Genomic DNA, 22,706 nt, shown 5'->3' on the forward strand with positions numbered 1-22,706 from the left:
GTTTGAGACTGTATTATGTTGATACTCTCTTTAGTAAGACCACATAAATAATTCTAGGAACTTCAACATTCCACAAGCTTGTCTGAAAAAAGAGCTGCTATAAACACAAAGGAGAAGGTAACAAACAGATTAAACTACCATTGTCACTTCTGCCTCAGGGCTGTACAGCTGCAAACCAACACCAGCAGTCATTATAGGCCTGCACGCTCTCTGAGGAACATCTCAGTTCGTTGCCTTGAGAACTTTTCAAACCTGAAAATTTGCCCATGTGCCAAGTCAAAAACACATTGCTGAATTGACTATTACTCATCACACCCATGATATGCTTTTTTCCCCCCAGAGGGAAATAACACCTGGCATGTCCTCTTACCTGTCACCAGGTATCTAGTTGAGTTGGTTGGCATGCGAGAGGCACATAATCATCTCAAACGGAATGAACAGGTTGGCTTTGATGATGTGCACTAAAGGGACAGTGAAGGTATGACTGCCTCCGGCATACTTCAATCATCCATTCTGGTCTCTTCAAGGAGCACCGATTCTTCCTCACAAGTCAATCATTTCTACAGAACAAGATAAATCCCCATCTGCAAAAGAGAATTTAGAGAAGAAATGCTGATAGCAATTCTGCATTCCTACTTTTGACTTATGCCACTTTTTTTTATTCTGCTTTCATCTACAGTCATATCTCAAGGCATTTGCTTTAGGCTATTTTTGTTGTGCTCAGGTCATATACTCATACATTACACTGTAAATTCAGGTTAACAGGTTAGTTCATCCAAAAATTAAAATTCTGTCATCATTTACTTATGTCACTATGAAACCCACAAGTATTTCATTCATCTTTAAAACAAAAATTAGAGACCTTTGTAATATTCAGTACTTTTCTGTCAATGTAATCAAGATTGTCAAACTTCAAAAAGTACATAAAAGTAAAAGTAATCCATATGAAAAGAGTTGTATAATCCAAGTCTTCCGAAGAGACATAGGGCCAGCTGCTTACAGTCTTAAAAAAGTTAGTCACAATAAGGTTGATTGGCCCAATTTGAATCAGAAAAGTAATACTGATTACCTCGTGGCTAACTGCTAGTTGGTCAAACTAGTTCTAAGACACAGTCTTAACATGGTGGCTATCTTTATGAAACTGGCCCATGATCACTTTATATGATGAACAGATTTAAATTGTATTCACATACAAACATTGATCAACAAACATACATAGAGTACATAAAATATATTCAATGAAAGCTCAGCTGTGCTTGCTTGATGCACGAGAACCAACCGTTTTTCCTTTTCTGAATTTTGGAGAACCAAAATTTTATTGGATGAACTAACCTTTAAATACATTTTAATGTGGGAGGGAAAATTAGACATTTAGATGAATTCTTCAGCTTTAGCCAAAGTTAATAGTTACATTTTAATTTTGTTAAAAATAATTAGTTTGAGATCTAACAATAATTGGTTGTTGAATACCCTATTAGATTCCATGCAGCAACAATCTGAATCCAAATTCTATTTCTGACCCTTAAATGTTTGGCGAGAGAGGGTCAACAGGGGCCAATGTACTTTCAATCAGCCCCAAGTTATTTCTTTTTCATGTTGAATGGTTTGTTGGCAACGCAGGTGGTGTAATATCTTCAGACTTCACAGAAACGGCTCTTCACATGTGCTTAAAGATCACAGAGTGAGATACACCTGTCCTCTCCTGTCAGCTGCACGTCAGCATTGTAGCAGAGCAGAGTCTCTACTTTTAGAACAGGCTCTAGTATTTGTACAAACTTTCTTAATTTATTCTTTAAAGTTATAGTTTATAATGTGATTTGTTTGTAACTTCATTTTGACTCAGACTTATACTTCTGATTTCATGTTTAAGAATTTCACTGTATTCTGCAGTTTTTATTTAAAAGGTCACAAGCCCCTAATGACTGTCTCAGAATCATAAGCTACTGCTCTGCAATCCTTCAGAAGAGCTTCTCGCTCATTGGTATTTTTATTGTCCAATGACTATATGGCACTGAGAGTACAGGGCTGTCTTTGAGGTCCGGTTCAACCAGGTTTCAGAGAGGTCACATCCTCATGGAGAACAAAATCCCTCTGGAAACACTGCCGGCTGCCAATTAGTGCAGTGATCTCTGGCCCTGCAGCGGAATGTTAAGCCTGGCTGGCCGTCACAGAGCATATACACAAGCGGACAATGCAGCTGGGTGACTCATTCAGATTACAGGACAGGCCCGATCCAATGATCAAATGCTGTGTGCTGTGTTGGGATTACTACAGAAGGGTTGTCCAAAGAGGGTATTTGTTTTCGAAGTACATTTCTGGTTCGTCAAGAGCCCTTGTAGTAGGGAGAGGCTTTTCCCATTGCATCTTTTTTTCACAATTTAATTCTAAACGTCTAAAGGCGTAGAGTAGCTGCCAAGCGGTAATGGCCGGATTCTTGAAATGTCAGAACTATACTCCCAGATTTATGCCAAACAGATAAAAAAAAAATGCCAGATACATTATTGAATTAAAAAAAGCAGTACAAAGATTAGGAAAACTCCATATTCTTCAGATAAGGTGTTATTGATTGCTTTTATTTCGTTTGCTGAAGATGTAATCATGTGCACAGTGCAGGCAATCACGAGTCACTTCCTTAACAAGAAGAACACAATTATTGAAGATGCCTGTGTGAGGAGACATCATCAATCCCCAGACTTCAATGAAACACAAATTTACATGGCGCCACCATAAAAAGCAAGAGCAGGAATGAAGGTTGTTCATTGTTTGGGAGTATCAAATGCCATTCAGTAAATGATTGTTGCTTTTGTACTTTGCAGTGAGTCCTAAATGTCTTCCTCTTAAAATGTACTGTGGCATTTTATTGCAGGGAAACTATAGAAAAACATTGTATTTATTGTATATATTATATAATTACCATAAATCCATATTTTATTAATATGTGTTATGCAGTGGTGTTTACTTTGTTTAGAAAATGAATCTTTAAAATAGCTCAGAAAATAATTAAATCCTAAAAATAATAAAAAAATTTAAGAATTTTAGAAAAAAAAAGAATGGTGCTACAATGGAAGCAAGAAAGTCTGTACAAAGGAGCTCACATGATCACTGGCACAAATTTGCATATTGGATTAATGACCTAAAAAATACATTAAAAAATTTAAACATTTCTTAATTATTTTAAATACGTGTTTTTCTTTTTAAGCCATAACATTTTATCCCCCCCCCCCCCCCTATATATATATATTTTTTTTTTGTATTAAATTAAAAATACATATTTTTTCCCCCCAATATTTGTGTGCTAAGTATTGTTTTGTTAACTAGCAACATGTTATGTCTGTGTAGATTCATCACTAAACCATCCAGGTGTTAAAACATTCCAAAAAATTGTACATTTAATTTTTTTAAAACTTCTTTTTTTTTTTTATAAAAGAAATTTTTTTCCCCCCCCCCCCCAGGTTTAAACTAGATTTTTAAAAAGATTTCCAATTTGGACTCCCACTTTATCATAAAGAATGCTGTTACAGTTTAATCATGATGTCTTTTGGTTGGCTAACATGCTCACAGTAAAGCATCTGGATGGATCTGCACAGACTGGGTTCTGAATACTAAAGACACAGGCAGTGCAAATGAGAGCAGCAGCACTGATACTGTTTTTCTCAATGGGAGAAAAACGACTCTCCAAAGCCTGAAAGTGACAGACTCCAACTCCACGCCTAATAAAACCAGAACAAAGACAGCCAGCAGCCAGAGCAAACAGCACACACGTCGAGACAGTCAGCGGTGCAGGGACACACACACACACGCACGCACGCACACACACACACATTAACTTCATAAGTCAGTGAAGCAGCTACACAGAAACCAAATCTCATTTCCTCTGCAACAATTTTAGAGGAAGAACTATATGTCATGTTTGGTGTAGAGAGAGAGAGAAAAAAACCCCTCATTATTCCAGACAGCAATGATATTAATGGTCCATGGCTTTGTGTCCCACACTGAGATCCTCTTGGGAATGTTTTTATTGTTCTTTGAGCTCTGAGGGGGAAGTTGCTCTTTTGTGCTGTTCGAGGTTCAGCTCCCTCCTCCAAATTTAAACCTGGGCCGTCTCATGTGAAAAGACAGAAACTGTTCTCAGATCAGCATGGAATGAATTTTAAAAACGTAGCCCTGCTGCTCACATACAAAAAGCACAGCGGTATGTTATAGATTAAAGAGATGAGAACCCGTTTACACAATCAACCCAATGAAAGTAAACAAGACTATTTATCATAACTCACTTCAACCTTCATGGGAAGGAACACAGCTGCACTGTAAGTTTTTTTTTACATTAACATCTATGAAACAGGTCTAGCAACTGAAACAGTATCTACAAAAATTGTAATACATATATAAAAAATGTTTATTTTATTTCATTTTTAAAGTCTTGGTGAAACAAATGAAAGTAGCGACAGATCCTTTCTTCACTATTGTGACGTGCAACCAAGTGAAATGGATTATCGAATAAGAACTAAAAATGTAGGGTGGGAACTCGGTTCTATCCATCGTTTGTTGATTGGATGGAGGCAGATCGGCTAAATGTGAACTTGCAGTCAAATGTAGGATGGTGGAGCGGTTTATGACATTTTGATTAAAAATGATGGTCAAAAAAACGTAAATGAACAGATGAATTGTTCAGAAGTTAAAATGCATTTAGAAAACAGATGGATTTCATTTAATGCCAAATCGTAAGGGAAATATTAGTAGCATAATAAATGAATAGAATATTGATAATAAATAAATAGAATAGAATATTGTGCATGGACACATTATGGTTAGTTAAATATGGTAACATTTTTATCTCTATTGTTTTTTGGGACAATAAAACACGACAGGATTTGCAATAGTCAAGTCAGAATAACTCAAAATATGCTTAATTTGTTAATTCATTTTGTTAATTGCTTTTACGTGATGCAGGTCCATGTTCTTAAAGCAGTGACATTTATGCAGCAGTCAAGATCTCTTTTTGAGACATTTACACCATTTAGAAAACTAGAGCAACACTTCCCGCGTCCTCTCATTGCTGTGCTCGGCCTGTGTGACAGAATCTGGGACCAGAGCCATAGGACCATCCCACATAGGGACTTCTAATGCTCAGTGTTTGAGCCTCAATTTGCTCAGTACAAATCCAGTGAGGCAGCATAAGTTAGTTCCACTGCTTTAGCTGCTAAATTCTATTTAATTCTCTGTCCTATTTAGCACGTCATTAGTAAGCAGTCATCACAAGCGGTACTAGTATTCCATTGACAGACCTTCCTGACACTACTTCCCGTGCACACAGTTCCTCCATCACTAGCTGACAAGCCGTCTCTTCACTGAATCCAGTGGATTTGATGATTGGCACAGTCACATTAGTTAGCCCCTGCTGGTATGCCATAACTACACCGTATGGCTGCAAAATGCGTCCTTCTCCACTGACGAACATCCAAACATCATTTTGTTTTCTGAAAGAATAAAATCATTTGCAAGCAACGTCTAAGTCACAAATATTTCATTATATTATAGTAGATTATGTATCAGTGTCCAACTGTTTTGAAGGAAGACGACAAGTGTGAAATTGACTTATATTAAAGCTCCAGACAGTCACTAGTGAGTGATCTTCTTCTTGTGGCGCATTAACCAATCAGCCAAGCCATGATGTAATTTTTCCTGCGGCTCCAGGCTGATTAGTCACTGATCAGTCGTGAAAACATCTGTGAGCCCATCAGCAAAGATGGCAAATCACATTCTTCTAGTGAATCCTGCAACATCCTGCCAGTGAGATGAATGGGAATCCTAGCTTTCTTCTGCATGATATTACCGTGGCCTTAATGAAAACATCCATCTGACTGTATTAATACTGCAGTGTGGGTGACGTCTCCTTTGTCTCAATGATTTGTAGAGCTGTTCATCACCAAACAAGTTCTTATGATTGAGGATCACAATGGTAACAGTCCCGTGAGAACTGGGACCAGCAGGATCACAGAATCCCAGATCCTGAAAGTGGGTGCTGCTGAGCTGTGGGTTTGTCTTTGGGCAAACACTGCATTACTGTGATTGGTTGGCAGCTCTACGTTGCAAACCATCCCTTCACAGCAAGATACGCACTCCTGCGAGACAGAACCACATTTTGTGAGTGAATCATTTTGATATAAGAGATTATTTTTGTATGTTGACATGTACTCAAAGAGTGGAATATTGTGTGTGTGATACTCACATGATGTGTGTTTTTGTGATGTCTACAGCCAGCTAACTGGCATTCTTCAAGCACTGCACATCTTTTGGTAACAAATTTTGTCTTTCCATGATGGTTGAAGTGGTGTATTGTCATGCAGTACTGGGTATCTATAGATGAAGGAACAGGATATTAGGAATTTAAAAGGATATTGCTTTATAGAGTGCCTGAACAATTCAGTCGAAGAATTTTTTTAAAATCTAGAGACAACTGTGAAGGTCTGAGAGAGGTGGGTTTGTGTTTAGTAAACTCACTCTGAGGACACCACACATCTTCTGCCCAGCGGTTACAGCTGTAGTTGTCTGAGGCCTGTTCACATGTGAAGCACTTGAAACTCTTGGGGTATGGGGTGGCTGTACAGACATGAACACTGCATTATATTATCGCTATAAAGTCACTAGAAGTTAACAAAATTAATATGAATTAACACAATTAACTGGAATAAACAAACTCACCTTCTGCAGCAGGCATGATATTGTAGAAGTCAATGCTGTCACTTGTCACAAAATCAACAAAAAGCTGGATGAGAACAGTGACTAAGGCCAGATCTGCTGCCATGTTTAAAACACTGATAGTGACTCCTAAAATAAACAGTTGAAGATAAAGTTGAAGTCTCTGAACATTTAACTTCCACTCGTCCTAATATATATTTTGTTATGCACCTCAATATTACAATTATTGGCATGGACTGGGCAAATACAGACAGCTTCTAGTGCTTAAACATGATGAACAGGCACCCTTTTCTTCACAGTAGGAAACATAAATGTTTATAACTGGGATATGATGAGCTTTTAAAAGGAATAATACAAATATTTTATGTAGATTATGTATGTATAATATGCAGTCTTGTTTTGTTACAAAATCATTTTATATGTAAAAATTTAAGACTGATGGCTACAGCTATAAGATAACCTACCTATTCATTCATATCCATCGTTATCTCTTTTAACAGAATGAAGACAAGGCACAAATTCCTGAATAACAGGACAGAATTGTAGGTGATGGATGGATTGACACATTACTTCTTTTAATTACAGCAAAGGCTCATACTCTGAAGAAGTACAACCTATGAATCAATTCTGATCATCCAAATCCTAATCATGCATTATTCAATTTACTGAATGTGCTGGATTCACTAATATGTCCATTTGCATAAAGCCCTCTGGTACTTCAGTTGCAAGTACGGTACCTATATTTTTTATGCAGGAAACCAAAACCGAGCATAAGGCCTTATAACTGATGACAAGGGACTAAAGTCCCCATCCACGTCTTCCTGATTTCCACCCCATATTTGAAATGTCTTGCACTTGGCATGGTGACCTCAAGAGGTTAAAGATTAAGGCTGAACGCATTCTCTAAAGACATTAACATGCTCTAGTGCTTGTTTCCATCAGTGTTCAATTACACAGCATTGACAGTCTCACTGTGTGTGATGGACGTTAGCCTAGTGTGTAACTTATTTCCTGTCTGAATAAACATAAGAGTGCATCAGCGAAACATGCTGTGAGCAAGTTCTTCATATAGATTCACAATCTGGAAAATAAAGAAGTTTAAATTTCATCTTTCAAATGGCTTAAATTAAGTACTCAGCATTATTTAGTACACAGAAATCCACAGGCTCTACTTCATCTCTAGACAGACAGCATATGGCTTAAAAGCAAACAGATGAGTGTCATTAATCTTGTTGCAGTGACAATCCACTCCCGAGGGTCTCTAGCAGAGTAAAGAGAGATCACACGTATATAATGACTAACAACACAACAGAAATCAGCTCCACTGACCCAGAGGTTTAAACGCACACAGGGGCCTGCAGTCTGAAGCCTTTCAGCTCCTAAAGTAAGTGCTCTTAGGTCACAAACCAGCCAGGGCACATGTAGAGACTTAAAATCAGTTCATTAAGAGTGAAGAGCGTAAAATGGTCATTTGCATGCATCTTTATGTTGGCATATTTATGCCTAATATAAAACTACACACACATGCACTCATTCTTACATAAACAAAGGTTGCATTCTGAAACATGGAGGGATTTTAGATCAAAACCATAGTCTAGTTAGATATTTAAAAGCATTCTTTGAAAGTAGATGTCTTTAAGTGAAATGAAATGTGATGTAAATGAGGTCTAGAGGCCAGTGCTGTCTGACTGGTTTAAGAACTTCAGAGGCCTGTTGATTGCTCCAGTCATCTGTGAAGCCACCTGAATAACCGAGACTTTTAACATAGTAACTTCTTCTAAAAAAAACATCTGCGAGAGCCTATCTTCTAATTAATATTTAGAATTTACAAAAACTGACCACTTACTAAAAACTCACATTAAAAAGACTAAATTTGCTCGAAAAACAGGACATACTATAAAAGTAGCCTACTTATCCAATACAAATATGAAATAATATAATGCAAAACATACACCTCATTCACACAAAATAATATTTAGACAAAACCTACATGAATTTGAAAATCAAACTATATAAAAAAAACAAAGACTTACCTTTCGTCTGTATGGAAAGCTTATAGGTTTAACATGTCAGGCAGACAGATTCACTGAGTACATGTGCAGAGGCTCCTATCTTGACTGAGACTTTCAAAGCAAAAAGGGAAGAGAAAGCTTAGAAGTCATTTTCTATTTCAGCTCTCTCTCACAACAACAGAAAGAAAAAAAACAGACCCCAACCTCCTGACATCCCCCGATTCTGATTGGACAGCAGGTGCATTGTGGGGGCGGAGCCTCTAGCCATTGTCTGAAGTTGACAGTGTGGTGTCAAGCCAGTCTAGCCCATGTAATTAGCATTCACACAAACACACTTAGCACACACCCCATCCCCATAACCTCTGGAACACCCAGAACACAACATTGCTAGATTAACTGTACTTTCCTCAATACTCTACATGAGTGAATTGTGCATTGATTTTTGCAAAAGCTGTAGAGATCAATACTTAAATCCACTAAAGTTATGAGGTGCTTGATGGTCTTTGGGGGGTTGCATAGTCAACTGCTTTATTACTGTGAAATCTGTAACAGTGGGATTCAATTTATTCACTCTATTGTAAAAACTATTCTTGAGGATCTTGGTTGACAAAAAAAATTATATTTGACATGAAAGACGTCTCTTATGCTCACCAAAGCGGAATTTATTTGATCAAATGTACAGTTAAATACAGTAATATTGTGAAATATTATTACAATTTAAAATAACTATTTTCCATTTAATTTTGGATATTTTAAATCTTATTTATGGCAAAGATAAAATTTTCAGCAGCCATTACTTCAGTCTTCAGTGTCACTATAAAGTATTAAAAAGTAAAAAGCATTAATTTCCTTTTCACAAAAAAAAAAAAAAAAAACTGATAGAAAACTTTTGAATGCTATTATACGCCACCTTAGACCGACAGTTATTTATTACATCATAAATAGAGCTTTTTATTTCAGAACCAAGCATCACCATGTTTAAACCTTCTGCCATGCACTTGGATGGTGAGGAAAATGAACTGTTGAATTTGAGCCAGGACTGCTAACACATGGAAATGAGCAGTGATTGGCAATTATTTCTGTCCCATTTTTCCCCCCACTATTGCAGAATTATGCAGGTCATTTAGGCTTTAGTTCCTTAAGGGAAATTTACCTACTGTGATATACTTTGGATGAATTACAAATTAAATTATATCTTTTATGTAATTTAATTAGATTGACTGAATTATATATAGTTTTATGTTTGCAACATAAGTGACAACAATTTGACCTATAACTGTGAGCAGCACCAGTAGTTAGTTAGCAGTACAGTATGTGTTATTCCACTATGGAGAGCTGCCATTGAGAGGTGAGATCGGCAGCAAGTGAAGTGAGGAAAAGACTGCTGAGTGTACAAATCACATCAACACCACAATAACAGAAAATACAGGAGGCTTCATACTGTATGTCACTACTGACTCTCTCATATAATATGCTGCATACAAACTTTTTATGTACTTTGGAAAATATATTATGGCCTTCTGCCAGTCCCCATAAAAAAGCTGCATGTGGAATATCAATGAAATATGATACAGTATTGCTCATATTATATCTTGAGATCTAGCTGTCCCTCACGGCTGTCACACTAAATATACAGCTGTGAAATCTTCAAGTCTTGTGTAAATATCACACTACAGTGAGTTTTAGTGCATCCTTTGAGCTTTATACAAGTCTGATGTTCTGACAGGGTTAGAATAACAGGAATGTTCCCAGACTAACCAGAACTTTTAAAAATCCCTCAATTTAATGGTGGATTATTGTTTGAATATCCAAATAAAACACTGGTGATATTCTCAAATGCATTCCTGAATATTTCACGACTACCTTTTGGCCATAAACAGTTTGGTATTTCCCATTTATGCCTTTCAGTGAAGGTTTAATGCTTTACGTTTTATGTCAAGGCACTCTTTCTACCATGTGTAAAAAATGAGAAATAGTTCTTTAAACACATTTTAGTGGAGAAAGCAAATCACCTTCTGTCTCGCCTCCAAGGAAACCACCTTCCAAAGTGACGATTTCAAAACAAAGAAGCTCAACAGGATTTGAAAGGAACGAATCAATGACAAATCGTCATGACTTCAGGATCTTTGTTCAGTTAGTCTTACTAGTCAATTCACAATTTTTCATGAGCCAGAAAATTAATTCAATATGTAATATGATTTATAAAGTAAATAATTTGCTTTGAATGAGGATACTGTATGCATTTTCTAATATGACTTTCCTTCAACTGACATGGCATAAATTGTAAAATTACAAGTCATGATAATTTTTTGTGTGTGTGTGTGTGTCAGAAATAGACTCCATAGCTCTTAAGAGTCAAATACAGTCACATGATTAACATAATTTTATCCTGTGTTCTTTAGGTCAGGTAAAAGTCAGACTGAGTTCATAATCAATGGAGATTAAATCTTTTCAAAATATGATTTGCATTAATGCATGATCTTTGCTAGCATTAATGCCAAAACAAGATGCACATTATATGTCCAGGAATACTACAGTATATTGCTCTGTCAGCTCTTTTACTGGAAGATATTGCTGACAGATTTACTACTTTGTTTTGAAACTAGCAGATTTCTCTGTGTTGTGACAGAGACCAGAACACATAACGAGCTCTTCTATAGGTGTTGATGGTCCGCCCTTCTAAAGGGCCGGGGGGCTTTTCTGATGGCCTGAGGGCCAGTGGATCTATTTCATTACATTATACAGTGCTCTATTTTTGCTTCTTTGAGGTTACAGTTGAAAATGAAAAAAAGAGGAATCTGAAGAAACTGGGTAGGAAAAAAAAGTGATCTAAAAAGCCAATGTTCAGATGTACCAAGCCAGAAATAATTTAGTAGCTTTTTGTCCTATGAACAGCATGATTTAATGCTACTCAGCAACCTTCTCGTAAATGTGATCCTAAGTCTAGCAATTTAAAAACAATTTGTCTGAACACGAAGAGAAAAAAGAAGAAAACATTCCCACAGTTCACTTGGAAGCACCTGCATAGGTACGACCCAGATCCTGACCATTCAAGTGAAAAACACTTAAGCCCACATGTCATGTCTCTTGAAATATGACAGAACTGAGAGCTTAGCATGAAATAGAAAAATAAGCTTTAAAGACCTAAACGCCCTGGTTCCAGGACACTTTCATCAAATGAAAGATTTGAGGAATCAAATTTCTGTTGGGATATGGAGAAAAGGTGACATCAAAGACCACCATGTTGCTCAGTACACAGTAACGCTGGCAGAATTTCAAGTGCGCCACACTCAAGTGTGTGTATATTTACCAAGCTCATGAATCATTACAGCATAGCAACACTGAAAGAACAATACAAACATTCAAATGTTCCAGTTACCTGAGATTTCCTGTTGAGATCCTCAAAAGGGTAAAACACTTCCTCTTTCTCTCTTAAACCATTTTCCCCCTTAAGAAACTGCTGCTAAAAAAAGAAGAAGAAAAAAATGTGGAGTAACCACACAATTAAATCCATCTATCCAGACTGCTTACTTGACAAACATCTTCATTTCCTCTCTGGACTGAAAGAATCTCACCACATTTATATCTCCTTTGTCTTACATTTGTCAGTGACTGGTTAGGTATGTGAGCCCACCTTCACAGGAAGACGGACTGTCATAAACACACCAGGTCAAGCATATAAACTCAAGGGGGCTTTGTGCGACTCCTTTTATTGTTCATTTGTGATTGGTGCCTTTCCCACTCATTTATCAATGCTGACCAAGTCAGCACACAGACATGTAGGTTGTAAAACACAAAGGCCCTGAGGACAATACACCACAACTCAGAACAGGGGCTATTAGTATACTCTGGTGGACTTTTACAGACATTTTTTAAATGAAAAACTATATGTGCTTCACAGAATTTAGATAATATTTTAAATGTAAATTGCTGTATCCTGTTTATTCATATAACTACATTTCAGATTTTTTAATTAAAAAAAAACTTCTAAAATATTATAAAGTAACTTAAGTAACAATAAATCTAGCTCACAACTACATTAGAACTCAAAGAAAACGAAAAGAAAAAAAACAGTTAAAGGACCTTCTAAAATATTGATAAGAAAAGGATCATGATAATTAAGTTATTGCGGTCTTTATTTGTTATTATCGAATGAGTTATCAGAGAAAGATGTAGGCTATAAAAAGTCTGTTCATTCTGTAAATCTATTACTGACTTGCATAATCTTATCCATCCACAGATGCAATTGTTCATTGTTATATAAAAATGTCATGTCAAGATTCCATTATATCCTTCAGGCTATGTCATGTGGATAACGGAGGTGACGTACAGTAATACACTCAGTATAATGCCTTTCTGTTACCCGATTAGGTCTAGTCGTGCCTAAGTGAGATCTGTGTGGAAAATCCCTGAGGTGTGTATTTATGTGTATGTGAAGATGAGGGTCACGGCAAGTTAGGACAAAAAAATTTAAAAAGCAGCTTGAGGTGGATCCTTTTCACGTGTGTCATGGCATTTCATCTGAATTGAGAACAGTAGGGCAGACCACGACTAGTTATCACATATTTACTGAATATTCCTCAAGATTTAAGGTTTCATTTTTAAGTCAATTAATTAAGGGGGAAAGTCGTGGCCTAATGGTTAGAGAGTCGGACTCATAACTCAAAGGTTACGGGTTCGAGTCTCGTACCGGCAGGGATTGTAGATGGGGGGAGTGAATGTACAGCGCTCTCTTCCACCTTCAATACCACGACTGAGGTGCCCTTGAGCAAGGCACCGAACCCCCAACTGCTCCCCGGGCGCCGCAGCATAAATGGCTGCTCCGGGTGTGTGTTCACTGCTGTGTGTGTGCACTTTGGATGGGTAAATGCAGAGCACTAATTCCGAGTATGGGTCACCATACTTGGCCACATGTCACTTCACTTTCACTTTCACTTAAGTCAATTTCTGTTTAGGCACATACCTTAATGTCCTGACAACGAAAAGCCACTGAAACGTTGGAAAAAAGAAGAAGATACAGATCAGTCACTAAATTGCCATTAAAAAACCTATTATAGGCTTTCCAGCTAAATTTGAACAATTAATGAAACAGCAAAAATGTAAATGATATGAAAATACCAAACCATTGTTTTAGCCAAAAATAAATAAATAATAGTGGTCGACCGATATTGGTTTTTTGACAGCCGATGCCGATATCTTGGAACGCAGGGTGGCCGAAATAATTTTATTTATTTTAATTAATATTTAAGAAATCTGAAATAATCTGAAAATGGATTAAAAAATAAATGTGTTAAATTAACATACGTATATGTTAGATGACAAAGTATTTTTCACAAATAACTAAAATATAAAATAAAAAAAAACTAATTAAAAATTAAAAAGTAAACACTGTAACCAACAGGGCACTCCGTATTCTGGGAAGTTTGTGAGCATTGGGAATCATATTTTTTCAAATAAAGCAAAGGTAACACTCATTTTACATACAGCACACAGTGGAAATGACATGAATATGGCAGTGGGCAAATGTATAAAGCGCAGCATAATTTGAAATCACGAGTTTGTCGATCGCGCGTCTCCAGTGAAGCTGAATTCAATTCGCATGGACCGACCATCACGCAGAGAACACGCGATCATGCAGGATACAAATGCACACTTCACAAGATCTCACAACTGGATCCGACTAAGTTTGCAAGGTTTGTGAAATTAAATGTTCATTAGTCATTCAAATATTTGTTTAAATTATATAAATACGTATTTGCTGAATGCTATCGGCAAACGAGAAAGTATTATAATGTTTGCCTTTCTGTTACTAACAGGCCTAATATAAAAGCAATCATTCTGATACTTTTTGTATACATTTTAATTACTTTGTTTAACCTGATTATTAGACAGACTTCTATTCATATAGACAGAACTGTTAACAACAACAGTGAAAAAGAGGGAAAATGTGAGCGCTGTTTGCTCAGGCGCTGCCGTTCTCAGCGCCGTCAAAATAAAAGTCCCACCACGAACGCATCGGCCAAACAGGAAAACTTACGGCCGATATTAAAAAATACCAAATATCGGCCGATATATCGGCCTTGACGATATATCGGCCTTGACGATATATCGGTCAACCACTAATAAATAATTAAACCAATAACTGTAATCAATCAATTTTATGCATTTCCAATAGGGCTGTGCGATATTGAAGAAAAATACAATATGCGATACCTTATTTAAAAATATGATATATTTGATATGCGATATGATATTGCTTAAATTGTGTAAAATTTCAATTATATTTTTAAATATTTAAAAATGAAAATTATATAACCAATTTGTTTCACATTCTTTCTTGGAAAAGAACAACTTCTGAAAGTGACCAGCAGTGTTTTAGCATTACATAAAAAAGTAATGTCACAAATCAGAAAATGTCATTTTAACATCAGTGTGAACATACAAACAAAAAAAATTAATGACACTAATTTTATATCACTGTAACTTTGCTTTCCACACACTTTAAGTACTTCTTCATATGCCACAGCAAAAACTATAGTCTGAGAAAGTCCAAACATGATTAAAGGCAAATGAACAGTCAGTAAAAAAAAGAAAGAAAGAAAAAAAAGAAATACATAATTTACAAGCATAGATAATATAAACAGTAGTATTCAGGTACAGAAATTTAATAATTAAGTGTAAAATAACACTGCATAGTGTTCACTGTATTAATTAAATTTAGTAATTTTTGATATAAATTTAGATTAATCTTTGTTATAGCTGTTTTGTTGTATGATTAACATTAGTGACATATTCAGCAGCAGGTATTTATAGGCTGCTGTCCATTTAAACCGACTGCACGGATCCAGTATAATGATACACGTCCGATTTCTTTCTCAGCTGTTTCCATTCATTTCAAACATAACCGACTGCGTTTACGAGAATGATCGTCGAGACGGGTACTATTGACAATTCTGTGTGTATGTGTGTTCAAACATAAGGAGATGCTAAAGACTCAAACGCGTCTCTGTGTGTGTGTGTGTGTGTGTGTGTGTGCGCGTGCTTTGCACGTGTGCGGCAGAACTGAAGAGATGCTGCGTGAGATGCGGCTTGTGTGCGCGCTTCAGGTGTGAGTCAGACAGCAAGAGAGACGGCAAAGAGTTGTTTTCTGCAACTTATTAAACTTAACTCTTTTTTAACGTCAAGCAATTCTCTGCTATATGCGTCGAACTAAAACTTTGACCTTTTGCAACGTTTTGATTTAAGTAGCCTATTATTAAAATGATTCAGATTGCACCCTTGCGATATGCATATTGCGATATTTACATTTGCGATATTTCGATATATCGTGCAGCCCTAATTTCCAACATTTAAAATGTGGCAACTTGTCCCAAAAACTGATATTTATGAAAAATACGTGTCCTAGTTCATCCGTTCAGTCACAATCTACTGTAAAAATGTCACCAGGATATAGGTCTAGTGAGAACTTCCTCCTAACCTCAACCAGTTTCCTTAAAAAGTAATTAAATACTTTTAACAAACCTATAAACCTCCCATGATTATACAAAACATCAGCCTAATACTTAACGTCTTGACTCATATGTAAACAAAGGCAAATTCCCATATAATGAAAGAATATATTTAAGGCAAATTTTTTAAATAAACTAATTCAAAGCTTACAATATTCAACACAAACTACTACTCAAACAGCAGTAAAAAACCCTTGTAAATGATCAGAGTAGGGAGCCGCAGCGTTTGGCACCTGCACTGAACCGAAAAAAAAAAAAAGGTTTCAGAAAGTGAAGCTGCATGAACGTCTCCTTTCACAGCAATTTTAAAGGCTCAATGGCCACCCTGGTAAAATTACACACGTCTCATATTTCACATTAAATTTCTTTGTGGGCCTTTCCCAAGTATTTATTACTATTTGGTACGTGACACCTTAAAGCAGCTTAGCAAGTCTTTAAGAAATTCTGAGAATGTGCATTTGGTGTCTCAACCAATTCTAGCTGACCTAGCCCTTCATTAGAGCATTAGGGTCTTTCTAAAGGAATACTCCTAAAAGTCCATCGTGAACTGACAAGCAAATTGCTCTTCAGTCCCAAAGGTTTTTAGACCATTGTGTTTCAGAACTGCCATCTGCTTCCAAAATTAGCATAACTACTATTTTAATCTTCACTTTACGAACAATTTAATATCATGCTAACCAGCACATAACAAGTATAGCTTATCTGTACATGCTTACAGAAGCAAAAGTATCTCTTCCCAAGGTTCATATGTTGAGAAAGGAACCCTTGAGTGTCGGCCTCTCTCATTACATGGGGGTGAGAGACCAGGGTCTGTTTAATTGGCCAACTGATTACAGCGCATACGCTCTTTCGTTCCACCGTTCTCCTGCAGACTCTCAGAAGCCTTCCTGTTCTCTGGCCTGCAGGTTCAGAGAGATCAGAGCCCCGCAACAAGGGCTTCCTTTGTGTGCTTCACTGGGCTGGGAAATGGAGAGGAGTTTGTCCATTTGCCTCTGAGGCCACAGCGAGGGCTGGATGGGGCCCTGGGAGAAACGTGGGCTCAGGTATCACTAAAGGCAGGTGAAGCATATGGCTCTGAACTGATATCTAACTGGACGAGATCTGGAAAAATCCAGCATGATCATAGTGCTGTGATGTTCTGCAAATGACACTGGAGCCAAGAACGTTCTTAAACTTTAGAACATCTGCACACACACAAAAACTAGATGATTTATGATTAACCTTAAAAATGCCATTTCAAAGCCGGTTCAATCGGCATTCTCTATAATATTAAGCCGTAGCTCTCAGGGAAATTGACGGACCCTTAATAATTTTACATAAATTCTTGCAATTATTTGTCCTGTGAGTTTTTACAGCAGAACATTAAGGAAATATATGAATGCACATCCACTTGCTTGATGTACTTGCATAAACATACTTGCTTGACACATGAGAACAAACCTTATTGGTTCTTGTGTGCCAAGCAAGCGTGTTTGAGCTTCCATTATCATATTGATGTACTCTATGTATGTGTGTTGATCAATGTTTATATGTGTGTAAAAAAAATGAAATTACATTATGTAGACTTTAAATGGATGGACAAAAATGATGAGAAAATATAAAAAAATATATTTATTTCTATTCCAAAAATTAATGGAAGTCTTATGGATGAATATCTAATCACTTGGGTGAAGTATCTAATCACTTATTGTATTCCAAACATTTCTTTATGTTGCACCTTGATTAGTCTAAGGCCAGAGTTTTCAACCAGAGAGACTTTTATTCCAAAAACAAATTTGAAAAATGTGCTTTATATAATGTTCTCTCAATAATTAAAAAACAAAAGGGGGGAAAGGAGCCAAACTGTTGCCAAAAACATGAGCAAAAGAAAAGTGAAGCTGCTAAAATAGCCACAACTCAACCTGACTATACAGAAGAAAGGTAAATCAGTCTGTGTGCTGCACAATGTGATGGGTCCCTTATCTATTCACATCCCAGCACAAGAACTGATACACACTGCAAGAAAGGCAGCGGGCCAAGCCTCCAAACGAAACTCAAAAAGGACTCACAAAATAGATTCTAAACAAAACTCGCCAGCAAAAGGATCTAAAAAAATTTCTTAGTCTCTTTAAAAAAAAAAAAAAACCTGTTCAGACTAAGTACAGTACAATATCTGACCCTTTTCATTATACGGCAAGATGTTTCGGGAAAATTGTACATAGTAGCTTAAATAATGAACAAACTCTCCTCATAAGGGAGGACCTATTCTTCAACTATATAGAGTTGATTCTAGATACTCTACTAATGCTTCTACTGACTTTTTGGAGAGAAAAGAGTATGTGTCTCTCATCGATGACCCTGGGGACCTCTATTGTTTTCATGACCTTGAGGGCAAGAGCAGGTGACCCTCCCCTGTCATTCTACTGGGTGAGTGGTGACACTGCAATAGTCCTGCAACACAGGGCCTCAGGTCAGGCTTATCTCCACGCTTGACCATCCCTGTCATTCTAGAAGGGGACACTCACCTGAGCCAAAGCACATTCACATTTTCTGCTTTTCCATTTTTTATACTGAACACAAACAGAATTGGTATCTTCAGGATGTAATCATCGAGCAGAATAGTAACTACTACAAACAACCTCTTTAAACCTAGATGTATTGGTCTAAACATGCCCACAGTGAGGCAGGGCCTGTCAGGGTAGTCGTTAAAAACTGGGGCAAAAAATACAAGTCAGAACCTTTCTATGAACTGAAACGGCATCTTTACATCATTCCTTGCGTTAGAATATGACATAACTGGAGTCATGTGATACCAGTCAAGAGCATGTACTTTAACGTTTGATGAAGACCCACTTGTGAGCTCTGAGCTCCCTCTCAAGTCAATTGTAAAGAGCTGACATGACTTACTCTAATGATAGACCGCAGTGAAATGGCTGAGCTCTTAGATATCATAAGCACCACTTCAGGGAGTAAAACAACCCTGTGTTTAAAGTTCATCCAAACACCTATTAAACAAAAAGATCTCCGCACGTCATCCATAAACAAACTCACTCAAAAATGAGGAAAAACATGAGCATCCAAAACAAATATGGGAGAAATCTTCCCCGATTATATACATGAGTTGAAATTACAATATCTTTGCTGTGCAAAATTTGAAAAGAACAGTAGCTTCGACATCGAGCACAATGCCGTGTGGGTCAGTCAACAGCAGCTGCGACCTCTAAGATCATCAAGCCTTCCTGCCATCTGTCCCCCTTCATCTGTCCACAGCAGCAACAGTCCTTCTGAATCAAGGAGGGCAAGCAATCAAGGCTCTTACTCTCTATGCAAGTGATAAAAATGTAATTGGTGTGGTATGCAACCACTCTTAAAATTCCACAGTAATTGCAAAGGTCTGAATCAGGACCGAAATATACGAGTCATGTGGATTTGATCCACAGAACATCCTAAGCTAAGTACTGACTAAAAGTTAGAAGCAAGGATCCAACTGGAGGATCCGGCTTTCTTACAATTACTTAGACACTGTCTCTTTAAATAATAACTGGGTTCAATGACACCATGCTAATTCTTTTTGTCTGGATCTATTCATTTATTTAACTCTAACTCTAACTAACTCTAAATACACATCTTCTGTGATGAGCATGTTTTTAAAATTAGTCTTCTTTTTTTGGAAGCTAAAAGTAAAAAAAAAAAGTCAGTATAGTACAACAGTTCTCATTAAAAGCCTCACAAATAATTTGTGTGTGTGTGTGTGTGGGGGGTGGGGGGGCATAATATCTCAATTTTTTTTTACATTTCTAAATATGATATGAAATATTTTTTAAATATAAAAAATACTATTAGAGTATTTAAATAACACTAAAATAAAATATTCAAAAATTAAAGGCATAAGGAAACTATGTTATTGCTTTTTTCTGTCTACACAAAGTAACGCGTAAATGTGTTACAAATGCCACAAGCTAAATTACACACAAGGTTTTTACAAAGATTGAGTGAGTGAGTGATATAAATGAGTGAGTGAGAACCCTTCAGTCTTTGGGTTTAGTGATGCGTTCTACAAACCAGGGTTTGAATGACAGGACGTGACCAGTTCATCTCTATCTTGTGGGCTCCTCAACACACAGTCTGACTCCTGATTGCAGATACATGGCAGCTGACAGCGGAATCTGATCCCCGGGTAAGACTGAGCTTTCACTGACAGACTAATGGAAGCTCTCTCGTAGCCAGAGACGGAGCCTCAATGATATCTAGAGGAGCTGAGGGCCACATCAAAGACAACAATCCTGCCTGTGATCTGCTAGTGTCCTCCAGTTCTACATGAGAGCAGAGATGAGTGACGGCTGAGGTAAGAAGGGAGGAGGGGCTCTCAATCACTCCTCAACCCCATGAGAATGCAGGAAGGACAACATGAAGTGGAACTGAGGGCCACCGGAGGTTCTGATGATATATAATCAAATGGACCATCTGTACCATCAAAATGAGGTGTAGCTGATGTGATATTCTCCGTCAGCTGCTATCTTTGAGACCATGGGAGTCTATTATTAAAGATATCTTTTATTGATCCTGTTCTGTGATTGACACACAACAGCTGTCTAACCACTACACTGTTATACACCTGCTTTCAAAACAGGTGCTATGCCATCTTGAAAAGTCAGGAACAAGAATGTATCTGGAACTGTGCTCTCTTAATATGTGGTCACCTTAACTGGAAAATATATCTTGTGTTCATTTAAATCATGTTACAATCAAATAAGGAGGAGAGACTGGGGCTAGTTGTCACTGTTGTTATATGGTTTTAAAGGGTATAGTTCACAGCTGGAAAGATAGGCTTTTAATAATACTTGGCTGTCTATGCAGTAGAAATTAAATAAATAACATTTAAAAATCAGTGCTTTATGAACAAAGAAATCAGGCAAAATGGGCTATGATGTTCCCTTTGGCCAAAAACGTCATTTCAACTTTAATTAATTCATTTGATTTTGGCATTTTGCATTTGTGTCATCCAGATGACTTTTATTGATGAATCAACAGGGATAACTGGGTTCAATGGATTTTTTTCCCCTAAAGCAATGCTTATGAAAGATGGTTTCAGACACCCAAGTAAAAACTAAAAATAATATTTTTTTTATGAATTATGTCAACCAAGCTAAACATCCAATCATTTCTGTTATTGCTTAAATAACTACAATGAAGGACATGGTTATTTGTCATAAATGTCAGGTTGGGGTTATAATGCCACATATGTTGTAATTTTATAAATGATAAAAAATTAATTCATAAAATACAATTGGGCAAAAATATTTTAGCATTTTTTATACCTTTTTCATTTCTTCAGTTTTATTATTTATTTACTGTTCAAATTTTGAAGAAAAAAAAAACTAGTCTATATAATTTGCATGTTGTGGATAATGGCATTTTTATTTAAAATATAGTGTCATGAACATATCCCGGCATGTTTCAATGAACTGCATTTTCCATAACGATGTCAATGTTCAATTATTTATTATTTATAGCCAAGATTTAAAGGTGTGCCTAAAAACCTATGTTATAAAATAACATCATGCTGAGTGCTCGGTGAAATAAAACGTGTGGCAACTAGCAGGAGTGGTCATTAGATCCAAGCCGGTTGTGTAAAAGATTTAGACTAACATAATGTAAAAGTGTCTAACGTTAAATAATAAGTCCCGCTGTGTTGACATCTTGTTCATGAGTTTGGTTTTGGCAAAGAGATCTTGAGCGTTTGTCCCATAGAGTTTACCTGTCAAACTTAAAGAGCTCAAAGCATACTCACCGTCGACGTGTGTGATTTCATTCACAAATCACAACTCCTTCTAGTACGTGAAGGTCACCCGCATCCCCTCTGCAGCGATGTGGGACAACACGGCCACAGTCAACTACAAAATGAGTGCATTACTGCATTTGCTGCTGTGGTTTTTAGCGTCTCACCCTGGTCTCGCCGCTCTCACTAACTCAGTCTCTGATTGGTCGACTGGGTCTCGACGTCAGGATTCCTTTTCTTTTGAGTCAAATATTTTAGTGAATCAGTTGAACCAGTTCACATCTAAAGCGGTTCTCGAATCTGACTCATTAGAACCGTATTTCTGACATGTTCGATTGGGACCAGATCAGTGACTGAGCGGCCGAACACTCTTAAAAACTTAATAAAACACAACAAAAAGTAATGTACCTGCTACATATGGATTTCTTAGAACATTTTATACCATGTTGTAATATGCTCACAAGGATGTCAGGATCACTTGATGCCGCAATTACAGTAAATTTCAATCTATTTACCGTTTCTTTGAAACGCATTGTTCAAAACAATCGATTGGCAGAAAAAGTGGACTTGCTTTGATCCTGTACTTTAGCTGTCCCCACTCAAAACTATCCGCACACCAACATAGGTTTTCATAAAGTTGTCCATGTTTATTTTTTCCTCAAAGCAATTTACAGCAAAGTAAAACTGTTTGCCAAGAGAAGACAAAATTGCTGCAAGATACATTTAGTA

At 36.9% G+C, this 22,706-nt stretch overlaps 1 protein-coding gene across 10 annotated transcripts; it reads right to left on the bottom strand.

Annotated features, from left to right (window-relative positions):
- Positions 1–4,433: 4,433 nt before the first annotated feature.
- lypd6b (LY6/PLAUR domain containing 6B) lies at positions 4,434–22,179 on the bottom strand. Of its 10 annotated transcripts, none has more exons than XM_016237750.1 (9): positions 21,990–22,179; positions 13,675–13,700; positions 12,091–12,174; positions 8,733–8,822; positions 7,164–7,221; positions 6,703–6,743; positions 6,502–6,600; positions 6,230–6,357; positions 4,434–6,122 (listed from the first exon to the last, which is right to left on the bottom strand). In XM_016237750.1, exons 5-9 carry the CDS (start codon positions 7,169–7,171, stop codon positions 5,952–5,954), a joined length of 447 nt encoding a protein of 148 aa, XP_016093236.1. In that variant the 5' UTR covers positions 7,172–7,221; positions 8,733–8,822; positions 12,091–12,174; positions 13,675–13,700; positions 21,990–22,179; the 3' UTR covers positions 4,434–5,951. The 10 variants fall into 10 exon arrangements, with proteins under 10 accessions (XP_016093236.1, XP_016093232.1, XP_016093229.1 ...); XM_016237746.1 differs by having other exon boundaries at positions 6,703–6,828; XM_016237743.1 differs by lacking the exon at positions 7,164–7,221 and having other exon boundaries at positions 6,703–6,828; positions 12,091–12,171.
- Positions 22,180–22,706: the final 527 nt, after the last annotated feature.

The sequence above is a fragment of the Sinocyclocheilus grahami genome, unplaced genomic scaffold, assembly GCF_001515645.1.
Source record: "Sinocyclocheilus grahami isolate Dianchi unplaced genomic scaffold, SAMN03320097.WGS_v1.1 scaffold523.1, whole genome shotgun sequence".
NCBI classification, from domain to species: domain Eukaryota; kingdom Metazoa; phylum Chordata; class Actinopteri; order Cypriniformes; family Cyprinidae; genus Sinocyclocheilus; species Sinocyclocheilus grahami.

Excerpts from the sequence above, each read along its gene's own strand:
- lypd6b (XM_016237749.1), bottom strand. The coding sequence starts at position 6,805 with ATGGCAGCAGATCTGGCCTTAGTCACTGTTCTCATCCAGCTTTTTGTT. Across the intron at positions 6,601-6,702 it reads TATCATGCCTGCTGCAGAAG|CCACCCCATACCCCAAGAGT; the intron begins GTGAGTTTGTTT and ends ATGTCTGTACAG. Across the intron at positions 6,358-6,501 it reads AGATGTGTGGTGTCCTCAGA|ATACCCAGTACTGCATGACA; the intron begins GTGAGTTTACTA and ends CTTCATCTATAG.